The following is a 13360-nucleotide window of genomic DNA, read 5'->3' as shown; positions in this document are numbered from 1 at the left end:
AGCACCACACCAGGGTCTTTCTATTTTTCTTTTTTTCTCCCCCCCCAAAAAAAGATTGTTTTTTTCTTTGCTTTTTGTTTTCAACTACAAGCATTTGGAAAATATGACCCACAACCCTCCCGTGTTTCCTAACTCAGGGTGACACTTGCAAGAGCTTTTGAGAGGAGAGGAGTCCCTGAGACCTGAGGGATGTTCCCTTAAAACAGAGCCCTGGACAGGGAGGGACAAAGGGGGTCTTAGGGAAAAAATACACAAAAAGGCATCAGGGCATGGCCCAATCTGTCATGAACAACCAGGCTATGGCCCAAGTCCCCCCCAGCCTCCATTCCTGTGCTCCTTGCATTTGTTGACCTGGTGTAGGGTCAGACAGGGAATTAGCCATTATCTCCTTCCAGAACTGAGATCCTGACCTTTCCATCCCTTTTACACAGCACCCAGCACAGTGCCAGCCACTCTGGTAATTAAGGCCTAATCATGGTATAAATCAAGTAAATAAGTACCTGCCAGCAGGTGGTCAGGGCTGGTGCTCCCTTGGGCAGAGCTGAGCTCGTGGAGGTCAGAGCAGCCAGAGAGCCAAATCCTTCAGGGCAGAGCAGTCTCAGCTGCCCCACTGGCACCAAGACCCCCCTGTTCCCATCTCCCACCCCTCCTCCAGGCCAGCCCACCACCTATTTGGGGACTTCTGTTGATTTGTTTGCAGTGGTAAAAAAAAAATCATCAAAATATTTAACAAAATGTTAATTGTCACAGATCCCAAATTACGTCACTCGTGAGGGTCTTTTCCAAATTAAAAGAGGATGGTTTCTAAACAGGCACTACAGTGCACAGCTAAGATGGTCAGCAAAATTCTCACTCATTCACAAAGTGAAAATATTGAGGGAAACACTGAGACAAAACAGTATTTCTGTCACACAGTGATGAATGGGAAATGCATCTCATCTTGGCATCAGAGTCTTTGCAGCAACCAGGACTGTTTTCCCCATGACTCCAGTGTCAGAACACTCCACTGACACATGAGGGTATTAGGATAATGAAAAAGTCATTAGTTCAATCTCAATTAATTTCAATAAATCACCATGATTAATTAATAATTTATTAACTAGGAATTAAGTGTGAACTGGAGGAGAACACAAAGGGAGTGGGAAAGAAACTGCCCACAAGGAAATGTACTCTTTTTTCTGACAGAGTTGAAAGGCAAAAATGAAACATTTTTTTGAGTATATATAAAATCTCTGTGTCATAAAAAAAAATAAAATCGGAGTAACAAATGTGCAGCACTTTAATGTCAGATTTGACTGTCATTGGAACTGTTCACAAGTAGTGTGGACACTCTAAGTGGTACTTCATCTTCTAAGTATGATATATAACCATCAGGATCATTTAGAAAAACACATCACCAGAACTTGGGCTGAAGAGGGAAGAAAGGGAACATCTTTGGAAGGTCCAAGTGGGATTTGTCAAGTGAACGCTATTCCAATCTTTTGAGACAAAGAGGAAGAAGTGAGGTCTGTTACACATCTGTCACAGCCTATATATAAACCAGCCTCAAGAATATTTACCTGAACAGATATATACAGATTTTTCTCTTTAAATATTCTTAAAAAAGTAATATTTGCTTGATCTATGACACAATGAACGTCTCTACAGGGAAAACTTACCAGAGGCATAACAAAATACTCAAGAAGTCATCAAAGGTAACACGAGAGCAGTGTTTGGCCTTGGTAAACCACAGTTAGGATGGCTGCAATGGATGGATACAGCTTTGTTCAAGAAAGGAGTTGTGCATATTTAAAGGTACTTACAAAGCTGGTCTTCTCCTTTCCTTGACATGGGCATGTTTCCAATGGGATGAGTAGAAAATCATGGACACCATGCATTGCTAAAGGAAGGCTATGCCCATCTGTCTCATGTCTGTGCTGCAAAGATGGCAGAGTCTCTTTAACCCCTATGGCTCATAAGTGAAGGAGATGGAGCATTCAGCCTGGGGGGGTTGGAGGGCAATTTCAAGGACTCCTTGTTTAATGAATTCATAGGATTCAGCTCCCCTTCTTCGTCTGTCGGAACAGATTTTATGTTCTCTACAGAACTGAAATGGTTTCAAGTGCTTCAGGCCCTACAGCCACGCTCAAATGCTGCTCTTCTGCTCAAGTTTAACATTTACAGCAAAGATTACCAGTGCTAAGCATCCTTCTTGCTTAAAATCCCTCTGTGTGTGTGTAGTGAAATGGGAGACTTGACACATCTGTGGAGGAAAATAATTACCACGCCACTGCCTGTCCCTGGACGTGCTCAGCAGCAGCTCCTGCACAAACTCTGGGCAACAAGTTCACTGGCAAAACAACCTGGGTCTTTCCAAAGGCCAACAGGGAGCTCCAAAGCCACCAAAATTTACCTGGAGGGAGTTTTCACCCACTGCAAGATCACATTTCCCCAGTGGCACATGGGATAAAACCCCTCACTGCCCACCTGCCCCCCGAGCCACAGCTGCCCTTGCCCTCCTTACTTCAAGCTGATGGACACAGAAAAGTTACAAAAATGCACCTAGAAAAGTTTTTACATCTTCCAAGTGTGCAAATGGCTGTGTGTTTTTATGGGAACTCAGCTGCAATTCCTCAGTGCCAGCTGTTGCACTCTCGGGTGGTTCAGCTGCTTCTGTGTGAATGTCTTTGCTCGTAACTAAAAGATAATTGACTACAAACAAGTGTACTGTAAACATGAAGGGAAAAAAAACATGAAGAAAATTTGTTTCCTGGTATTTCTGAAAAGAAATAGGCAAATTAAGGCTATGACTAGAAAATGAGTGAGGTTTCTGTTAAAATAACCTCTGTCATTTTAACTGCTGTTTTATGAAGAACTAAGTGACTTCAGTGTCCTAAATATTTAATGAGAGAAACCAAGGATTTCTAGAAGTGTTGCTGTCTCCTATGGGAATAACTGTAACTAATTCTCTGCCCCCCAAGAGAGCAGATTTTGCATATTGTGCCCAAACTGACAGCACCCACAAGCTGCTGAAAGACCAATGCTCCCCTTCTCAACAAACACAAACACCCCCTCAGTGTTTCCTGGATTTTACCCAGGCTTGGATGGGGAATGGCCTGGATATTTCATGGCAGATTTCTCAAGCACAATGACACAAATAGGCATTGGAAGAGGGGGGGACTCATCCCGTTGCCTCCGGTAGGACCACGAGCAGAACAGGGCGCAGAAGGGAGCGAGCTGACAGTTCCTGTTCCTGTGCTGCTTCCCTCTGAAACCACATCTGCGAATCCTCCTGCAGAGAAAACCCATCAGCTTTCATTAAACTGCTCTCCTGGGTTTGTTTCTCTGGGCTGCAAACTGCTCTGATGGTTTCCCTCATCTCTCCTGACTGCTGTGGGTGCCCTGGGCTGGGCTGGGGTCACCAGTGCAGCCAATGGGCAAGGGATGCAGGGAGGGAAACCCATGGCTTGGACAGAACACAAAAGCTCCTCAGTATGGAAAGGCAGGATCTGGTTTGTTCTACAGAATCACTACGTTTCGTGGCTTATAGATATCTCAGTGGAGATATTATTTGCTTCCCCAGCATTTTTCTCATAACCACAAATCATACCCACAAATAAAAAATATCCCTTCAAAACCACTTCCTACTAGCAGGGCACACCTTATATCCTAAAACTTGCAAGTAGACCAGTGTTGTACCATGAAGCCTATACAGGGTTTTTTTTGTTTTTTTCCTTTTTGTTTTCCCAGTGTAAAAATATACAATGCTACTGCTCCTTTGTGGCAGTGTGAAGGTCCACCTGGTCCTTGCCTGCTGAAGGCTCCACTGCTGCTGCCCTTTCATACCTCCCCAACCCAGAGCACTGTGTTGCCCCTCCTCACACCCGACACCTCACAGCGTAGCGTGTTTTGCCTCCCGTTTATAACAAACAGTGACTCTTTAGCTGGTGTAATGAGATACTGTCCAAATAATCCACTGTCTCTTATAATTCTGTTGGAGCTGCTCCAGGGCCAGTCTTTGGGGGCGATGGGGTCCTTTAAATTCTTCAGTACCTTCATCCTCCCCGTTGCCAGCTCCACACAGAGCACATCTGTCTGCAGCTGGGAAGTGGCGTATATATAGTACTGATTGCCTTCAGCAAAGGAGGGCTGGAAAGTCACATCAGCCACCTGGATGTGTGTCTGTAAGTCATAAAGCAAGGTGAGCTCCCCCCGGTCGCTCAGCGCCTGCACCCGCAGCCGGTGCCCGGCGGCGCTGACCACGAACCGCCCGTCGGGGGACACGTGCGGGGCGCCCGCCACGGCGCCGTTGGGGCCGATGATGGCATCGGTGACACTGTCGAGCAGGAGCTGCGGGGACACGGCCCCGGGGCCACCCCCCCGGCACTGCACCACGTAGTAGCCGCCCAGGTGGGTGTATGCCATGGCCCGAGGGGCACAGCCGTGCGGCCGCAGGCTCAGCGTCTTCAGCACCGTCACCGTCTCCAGGTCGATCTTGTGAACTGCAGGTCTTGAGGTGTTGAAGATGAAGCCAAACCTGAAACGGGAAATGAGACACCGGAGTCACCTCTGGGGACGCGGGGACACGCAAAGAGGAAAGGAGCAGAACGGGGAGGTTCTGTCCTGTCAGGTTTGGAAGTGAAGAAGACCCTTCCAGAAGATTTTACCACGAGGACACCTGGGTTTTTCACTTAAGGAAGCTTCCCTGCCTGGAAAAGGGCATCTTGCTCAGGGACAGCGTAGATGTTTTCTCCTGCATTCCAGAGGAGCCACCTCTTGGGTAGGAGAAAAGGGAAGTTCTCACAGACGTGTCTGAAGGAGGAGACAGGGATGATAAAAGCCCTGGGAAGAGCAGGAGAGGTGTCTCCTTCTCATGCCTGGTGCAGATTTGTGCCCAGATGTTCACTGTTCTTGATTATGGAAATAAATTCTCCTAAACCCTCCCACTGCCTGGTATTTTGGGGGTACCTGCATGCACTTGACCCTTACACCGTGGAATAATCCTCTTTTCTGCAAGAAATCTCTTGTTTTAGTGCTTCTAAAACACCCTAAAATGAGGGAGATATTTCAGTTCCAATCTGCACCTGGAAGTTTAAATACATGCTCAGGTATTTAAATCTTCAACAGCTGAAATATTTTAGAGGTAACACCAATTTACTACAGGAATGATACCAAGGGGTGGATGTTCTGTAGGCTACTATTGATCAGGTTTGTGTTTAATCTTTCTGAGGTCTACAGTGACATAATTCAATATATATTCAAGCCTTCAATCCCAAAATAGAAAAGCATTCAAAATAAACATATTGCTGCCAGCTGGGGCCAGAGAGCAACTATATATAGAATAGATATATATAATGTTTAAGTTCATCTCTTCAATGACACCAGCTGTGATGTGGAGCCACTGCAGGAGCTGGCAGGGCTGAGGTGCAGAGCAGACTGTGCCAAACACCACCCTGCCAGCCCAGGGAAGGTGTCAAACATTTCCTGAGGAACAGAACCAGGGTGCCCTGAAGACGAGGGGTCTTGATTTTCTGTCTCCAGACAGGGCAGAAAACAGTGAGCAGGGAATAAATGTTCTGTAAAAGATCCACGCTGCAGCACATCTGACCTTTGCTGAAGACAAGAAAAGGTCAAGAATAGCCAAGAAAGGTTTCTGCTTAATTTGAGAGGGAGCCCATGGAAACAGCCAGCTTGTGTTCCTCGGGATTCACAGGTCACTGGCACTGCCTTACAAAAACTAATTTTACATCCAGTACCTTTTCATCCGTTCAGTGCAGACAGAAGGAAATGAAGGGAGTGCTCAGTGTTGTATCTCTCCCCCAAAAGATGTAAAATTGCCTTGTGAAATGTGGAGGACAACGTGCTTGTGTGCAGAAAATGTATATTTTGCTTGAAACAACTGGGTTTATTCCTTTATTCTTAACCCATCTGTCAAGGAGACACTCAGCAATGATTTCACTTCTGCAAAAGGAGCCAATGTAGTGAATGATCCCATGAAAATCACTGGGCTAAGCCTTTCATTTCCCCATTATACTCCCATCCATTAGAGCCTTCACAAAATATCTGCAGTGGAGAGTCGTAGCAGGCTCTGTGTGGGGAAATTGGATATGACACTCGTATTTCTCCTGCATGAGTGCATTTTAAGTACACTTTAAAAACTGCTTTCCCTTACAGCAGGTTTTTTTTTTCCCCAAGACTTCCTTAACACTTGGCCAAACGCCTGAAGAAGTTAAGAAATGGTTCTCATCATAAACTTTCACTTAAAGAAGTGGGTCAGGATGTATTTTATGTGCCCACAGCTGCAGAAGAGGCACAGCCCTTGCATGAAATCTGTGATCTGAAATCTCCAAGCAAACCTTTCATTTAGAGAGTTTTTAATAGACAACAATCTACCCTGGGAAGTAATAAAAGCGGATACATTTCCAGATATCCATCTGAAATAAGAGGCAGCTGAAATACATATGCAGGAACATTTGCATACAAATATTTTTTGGCTCGTGGAAAAGATTGCTTAAACATTCACCTTCCTGGGAAATGCTGGTATTGCCATTTTTTGTTTCTGAGTGGAAAATTTAGAACATGATCTCAGTGAGTCTCATTAGACTGCAAGCAATTAATTATTTTTCTGTGCTGAGGGTGAATGAGAAGAGACAAAGATCTGGCCCTGAACAAATGCAAGAGGAAATCAGGCACAGCATTTGCAGCTTTGCATGTGGAAAACTATAGACAATAACCTGCATTTAATATTTCTTATGGAAGATCATCTGTATACAGCCAACTAATCACACTGTAGCAAAAGGACAATTAAACAAACAAACAAAAGAAGTAACTGTTTCACCTTCCTGTCTTTGAACCCAATCCTTGCCTTCCCAGCTCAGGCTTTAACATTCAGCAGAGTCATTTACTGCTGGCACTACCATTAGTCATAAAGAAATTTTGAAAGAAAACTGGAAAAATGAAGTAGAGAGAAATCAGGAGTGACAGCCATGAGGTATGGATCATTATTTTGTGTTTCAGGAAGCACAGTTATTTATTTTGGAACAGATTCAATATATAATCACTTAAGTGTGACCCCCCTCATCCCAGTGTTCCCTGCAGGAAACCTAAGATTAATGCAAGGAGTTCCATGATGGTTTTTGGAGTGTTTAACTTAAGTTAAACTATACAGGGGACAGATGATGGCTAAACAGTTGTTATGTTGCAATGTGGAAAGAACAGTATAAATTGCTGTGCAGTTATCATCAATTTTGATAATGTTAATGGGAGGCTCCCTGTGCCTGCTGGGAAGCAGCCAGTATTACTCCAAGTTATTAGTATGTTAGTTACACAACCTCATTAACCACCACATCACATTAACATTCAGAACTGATGGTTCATGGAGGCTTTTTTGTTAATGTGCAGTGCATACCATTTTTCTGCTCAAGCCACGTGGAGATCCAAGTTGGAAACACACGGAAGAACCTTATGCTTCAGGCAGAGTACACTTGTACCACTCCAAGCAATAAATCCTTGACAGAGGTTTCTGCCCAGATCCATAAAATGGTTTGGAGGCAAGAAAGGTGATTTTGGGGCCATTGAATTCCTGGCACAAGCAAGCCAGGGCAGTGTGTCATAAGCTGCAAGGAAGGATGGCTGACCAAGGGTGAAGTTTGAATGTCTAAGGGAAATCCAGGCTTGTTCCTTGCTCTTTTATTGATTAGCTGAACAACTATTGGCAATTTGCTCAACCACTTCTCCATTTCACATGTGAGAATGGGGCTAAAAGCAGTCAGCTTCATTCATTCATTCATTCATTCATTCATTCATTCATTCATTCATATGTTTGTTTGTTCGTTCGTTCATTCATTTGTTCGTTCATTCATTCGTTTATTCATTCATTCATTCATCCATCCATTTGTTTGTTCATTCGTTCGTTCGTTCATTCATTCGTTCGTTCATTCGTTTATTCATTCACTCATTCGTTCATACGTTTGTTTGTTCGTTCATTCCTTCGTTCATTCATTCATTTGTTCGTTCATTCGTTTGTTCATTTGTTCATTCATTCATTTGTTCATTTGTTCGTTCGTTCATTCATTTCTTCATTCATTCATTTGTTCATTCGTTCATTCATTCATTCATTCGTTCATTCATTCATTTGTTCATTCGTTCATTCATTTATTCGTTCATTCATTCATTCGTTCATTCATTCATTTGTTCATTCGTTCGTTCGTTCATTCATTCATTCATCCATTTGTTTGTTCATTCATTCATTCATTCATTCATTCATTCATTCATTCATTCATTCATTCATTCCTTCATTCGTTCGTTCGTTCGTTCATTCGTTCATTCATTCACATTTGTGAAGTGCTGTCAGGTTATGGGAAAGGAGGAGCCTGGTCACTGCTACTGTTCACGAAGACAATTCCTTACCTGACATGGTTGATGATGAGGTTGGTGGGTGGTATGAAGAAGTCCTCCACCCCGTGGAAGGGCGCCCGGACAACGTGCGGCTCCTCGGCCGCGCTCGCCTCGGGGATCACCTGCAGCAAACACACACCAGAATGAGCTCAGGGTGGGCAGTGAGCAAAGCAGGAGGGGAAACACAGGCTGGAGACAAGCACAGGGCTGAGTGGCTCCTTCCAGGGAGGCAGCACACACAGACTGATCAATGACTTCAGAACACTGTCTTGAAAAAGAGTGCTAATAAACAGCATTGGAGGCTTGACATTAGTAAGGTAAGTACACAGCTTGACTTTCCTAAGTGGTTTACATCTCCACAAAGAGCAGGAGCTGAGGCAGTGTGACAACACCAGGACTATAATAATTTATCCCTCACTGTCTAAAGTAAACATTCGTTTCATGGTCATATTTATTAATCCCACTTAATGCACGGTGATCATTTACCAGCTTGAAGGACCAAACACCCACTCACAGCAGCCAAGTGTGACTTTGAAGGAGACAAACTGTTCATTCATCCACAGCACCTTGTGAAGTTCAGGGAGGAGCAGAGCAGGGCCCTTTGGCTGCCCCCTGGTCCTGTCCTCCAGCACAGGACACACCTCCATGGCCAGAGGAACTCAGCTCCTCCTCTACTCCAGAAAGGAGAAGTTTTCAATAATTAAAATGTTAAATCCTCAGATTGATTACTGGGTTCGAGATCATTTTAGTCCATTCATTAGGACCTTCTGCTGCTCTAATGTGCAACAGTTGTTGCTTTGAATTTATAGCTACATAATTCATTAAGGAGGTGCTAAATCCCTAAAAGGTTTCATTCAGACAGCTGTTCTGGTCATGCCATTTAGAGTTCTTCCAATTAGATTGCTCAAGAAGGATGCCCACCCTTGCACAGTGCTTTCAGGAGGCCAGACATTTGCTTCCCACAAGCCACTAATGGCTAAACAACAGCATCCCATTAGTTGGTTGCATGGGCAGCTTGATAAATCCCAGAGAATGAGTGGAAATGCAGATCAACCCCAGCAGCAGCATCTGTGTTAAAAAAGGTATTTTATTGCATGTCTGCAACTAATCACTGCAGGTTTCAGGAAGGGACTTTGCCAAATGAGTCACTGCCCACCAAAATGAGAGGGGATCTGCTGATGCTGATGCTCATCTCATCTCTAGGTGTGTAACTGCACTTCATAAAGGTAACAGAAACACCATCTGAGAGCTGGAGCCTTCTAACAAGTTTCCAACTGTGCAGATGGTGTGTTCTTCTTAATAATGACATGCTTGGGCCATCTTTACTTTAATTACAGAAATCTCTCACAGTTGGATGGAAGAAATTAAGTCAGAAAGGGTAAAGAGAGCCCATTTTGTCTCCTTATACCCTACACAGGAAACTTCTCACACCCAGGTGAGGCAACCTGGTGGTATTGCCTTGGAAACCTCCATTGATTTGCCTCCATTCTGGTTTTGGTGTCTTTTCCAGAAACTGCCCATGATGAGTAGCTGGTCCAGTTTTATTATTGACAGTCATTGCCATTGTCATTGTCCTGGATGGGAGAGGTGGCTGGTGGGCCCATCCCATCTTCATGGAGCAGCATCTCCAGCAAAGCCTTGGGCAACCCCATGACCACTGTAGACTCCAGATGTGTAGGTTGTTAGGTCAGAAAGCACAGAAACTCTTCTCTGCCTGCTGGGGAATGCTTTAATGTAGATTTAGCAGCAAACACTCCTGGCAGAAGGAGTATTCACATGACAACTGTGTTTCCAGAAAGGCTGGGCAGCAAAGGCCAGAAAACAACTGCTAGAGAAGGAGGTGTCTGGATGGATCAAATCAGCTCTGGTGTCAACACACACAGCAGCCAAATGTCCAGTTAGATGCTCTCCATGTTCCTGTACTGCCAACGGAAGGGTGAATCCATCAAGGTGATCCAGAAACAGCAGCTGGTTTAGCTGTCCCAAGTCCTGTCAGTGCTGTGTCCCAGGGTCACTGTGGGTCTGACAGTGCTGAGCTTGGAGGAGCTCCAGGGACCTCACTGGCACCTTCCAGTGGAGCCCTACCACCCAGTAATGGAATTTCTCCCTGAGGTTTTACTTCTGCTGTTTGGTTGGGTTTTTTTTCATGCTCTAGAGAGAGATCCTTTTTCTTTTGCATTTTACTGTGAGAGAATCTTGGAATCACAGAATGACTGAGGTTGGAAAAGCCCTGTAATTTCATTAGGTCCAAACATTCCCCCAGCACTGCCAAGGCCACCACTATCCCATATCCCCAAGTGCCACATCCACGTGTCTTTTCAATCCTTCCAGGGACTGTGACTCCACTCTGCCCTGGGCAGCCTGTGCCAGGGCTTGACAACCCTTTCAGTGAAGAAATTCTTGCTAACAATCCAACCTAAACCTCCCCTGGCATGAACTGAGGCTGTTTCCTCTTGTCCTATCACTTGTTACCTGGGAGATGAGACCAACCCTCACCTGGCTCCAACCTCCCTTCAGGGAGCAAGAAGGTCCCCCCTGAGCCTCCTTTTCTCCAGGCTGAGCCCCCTCAGCTCCCTCAGCCTCTCCTGCTGCTCCAGCCCCTTCCCAGCTCTGTTCCCTTCCCTGGACACTCTGCAGTCCCTCAGAGTCTGTCTTGGAGTGAGGGACCCAAACCCAAGCCCAGGATTCGAGGTGCCCCAGCAGTGCCATGGAGCACAGCAGGCTCATCCTGCTGCCAGCCCCTCCTGTCTGCCTTTATGGCACTTGGCCCTGTCACCAGCCTCAAATCAGAGCAGATCCTGCTGCCAGCCTGCAGCACAAACACTGCTCAGAAACAAATTAAACAGCAGGAAAAATATGTGAGGATGGACGGAGGAGGCATCGATAAAACACACTGGATATGCAAATGAAACAGCAGCTTTATGTCCAGACCATTAAATGCTGTTAATTACCTGCAACCCAGCAGTCACCAACATGCTGTAAGTGCTGCCAAGCCCAGGAAGAGCAAAGGCTGCAGCAGGGGAGGACTTACCTGCAGGGTGGTTGAGGATTTCCTCATGTCCCCCCAGCTGAGCACCCACACTTGGTCGTGGGACTTGTCATAATGCAATTTGGTTGGTAGTGGGTCCACATCCAAGGACTTAAAGAAACCCAGAGACAGTTATTTACACAGTGACCAAATGCAGGTGTGGAACATCCCATCAGTTCCCTGCAGGCACTGCCATGCCCCCTGTTACACTCCTGGGCAGCTCTGCCTGCAAATCACCTGGGGAGCAGCAGCAGGACAAAACTGGGCTGTTTGGGGCCATTTCCTGGGGGTCATCACTCCCATCTCAAACCTGAGCCAGTAGATCAGGAGCCAAAACTGAAACTGAACCCACACAAGCTCATTCTTCCCAACCTCCCCTGAGCCAGGCCAGGCAGCCAAGGCAGAAATTCAGCATTATTTGCCCGGACTCACTGCAAGCTCAGCTGCACACTCAGCCCCCAGACAATGATCTCAACCCACAGAGGAGCCTTCCCTGCCAGGTTACAGGACAAGGAGTGACAGTGGGAGCCCACAGGTGGGAGCGACACAGGCCCAGCTTTTTAGTCAGCACATCCACTGGGCAAAGAGAAAATCTTTTTGTTTTCTATCAAATCTTTTGCCATCAGTGAATAACACATTCCCTTTAGGTACCTGTATGGCTTTCTGAGTCTGGATATCAATGATCAAGACTCTGTTCTGCTTAGGCTGTGACACATAAATGTACTTGTCTCTGACATTGACTGCTGAAGCCCAGAGGCAGGACTGAGTGTCTTCACCTTCCACTTTAGGACAGATCTCCTCCTGAGGGAGAAAAAAAAAGAAAAGAAAAGGTTTAATTTCTACAAATTCAGGGCCTGGAGCAGTAAGAAGATTAGCCTTGAAAACCATTGGAAAAAATCCCTGGGGATTCTGTTAGGATGGTGTTTTCCCCCTTTCTTTCCTGGAAAACATGAAATAATTAGTTTATCACGTCCCACGCTGCAGCTGGCTCTGGGCAGTGACATTAAACAGCTGGACCTCCTGCAAACTTATATTGAATTTAAATAACCACACAGCCCATGGATCGATCTTCTGAAGCACACTGAGCTTCATCAAGGCTTGCAGTGCTGTCAGCTTTTATTAGCAACAGAAATATCACTGTGCTTTGAAAAAACAGTGATTTATATTCATTGAATCACTGCTTTATATTTTCCATAAAGTCTTCATTCTCTGTGCAGGAGAGCATGCCCTGAAACACTTGTGCCCAGGGCAATGGCAGCAGAACAGGCAGGATCCTGCAGCTCCAGAAACTTCCCCTGTTCAAAAGGAACCAAATGCTGCTGCTTTGGACCAAACCCTGTTCACAGCTGCCCAATGCTGGGTTTTGTCTCTGATCCTCCACTCTGAGTCCTGTGCAGAACCTCAGTGGGAGCTCACTGGTACCCTGAGTTGACCCCACCAACACCCCTCTTCACTTTGGTTACTCCTCATCACTCTTCCTTCTGTGGAGGTGCTTTGTTTGAAAGGGCATTTGTGTGGAACCAGCCTGTGGGGAGGAAATGAGGGCAAAACTGAAATGAATACACAGATATTTCAGTGAGCACAACTGTTGGTTTCAGCTCTGGTTTTGGGTCATTTTAAATAATGGCACAATCTGTCGAAAGGGAACGTGAGAATGTGATGGGAACAGCAGGGGAGAAGGGAGGGAAGAGGGGAGGAGAGGGAGAGGGAGGGGGAGAGGGAGAGGAGAGGGAAGATCCTGAGTTGGAAGGGACCCACAAGGATCATTCAGTCCAACTTCTGGCTCTTCACAGGATAACCCCCAAAATCACACCATGTGCAGCAATTACAGATGAAAAGGTGTCACCTGGACACAGCACAGCTCTGTTGGTAGGTGCCTTGGTGGAGACCATGAGTAAGGGTTGAGAAGATACAAGACCCAAGAGCTTGGCTGCATTTTCCTTTCCTTCTCTCCAG

The 13360-nt window shown here is 45.7% G+C and overlaps 1 protein-coding gene across 4 annotated transcripts in view; it reads right to left on the bottom strand.

The window, feature by feature from the left end:
* Nucleotides 1–1079: 1079 nt before the first annotated feature.
* The window catches only part of FSTL4 (follistatin like 4), a 231406-nt gene continuing 219125 nt past the window's right edge, over nucleotides 1080–13360 (bottom strand). For all 4 annotated transcript variants that reach the window (XM_071570400.1, XM_071570404.1, XM_071570403.1 and 1 more), the window contains 4 exons: nucleotides 12056–12205; nucleotides 11408–11515; nucleotides 8389–8498; nucleotides 1080–4516 (listed from right to left, as the gene is read on the bottom strand). In XM_071570400.1, coding sequence (XP_071426501.1) covers nucleotides 3820–4516; nucleotides 8389–8498; nucleotides 11408–11515; nucleotides 12056–12205 — 1065 coding nt within the window. In that variant the 3' untranslated portion in view covers nucleotides 1080–3819. The remainder of the gene's footprint in view (nucleotides 4517–8388; nucleotides 8499–11407; nucleotides 11516–12055; nucleotides 12206–13360) is intronic.

This window comes from Pithys albifrons, chromosome 15 (assembly GCF_047495875.1).
Source record: "Pithys albifrons albifrons isolate INPA30051 chromosome 15, PitAlb_v1, whole genome shotgun sequence".
NCBI classification, from domain to species: domain Eukaryota; kingdom Metazoa; phylum Chordata; class Aves; order Passeriformes; family Thamnophilidae; genus Pithys; species Pithys albifrons.
The sequence above is the reverse complement of the archived record's forward strand: the minus strand, read 5'-3'. Positions and strand labels throughout refer to the sequence as shown.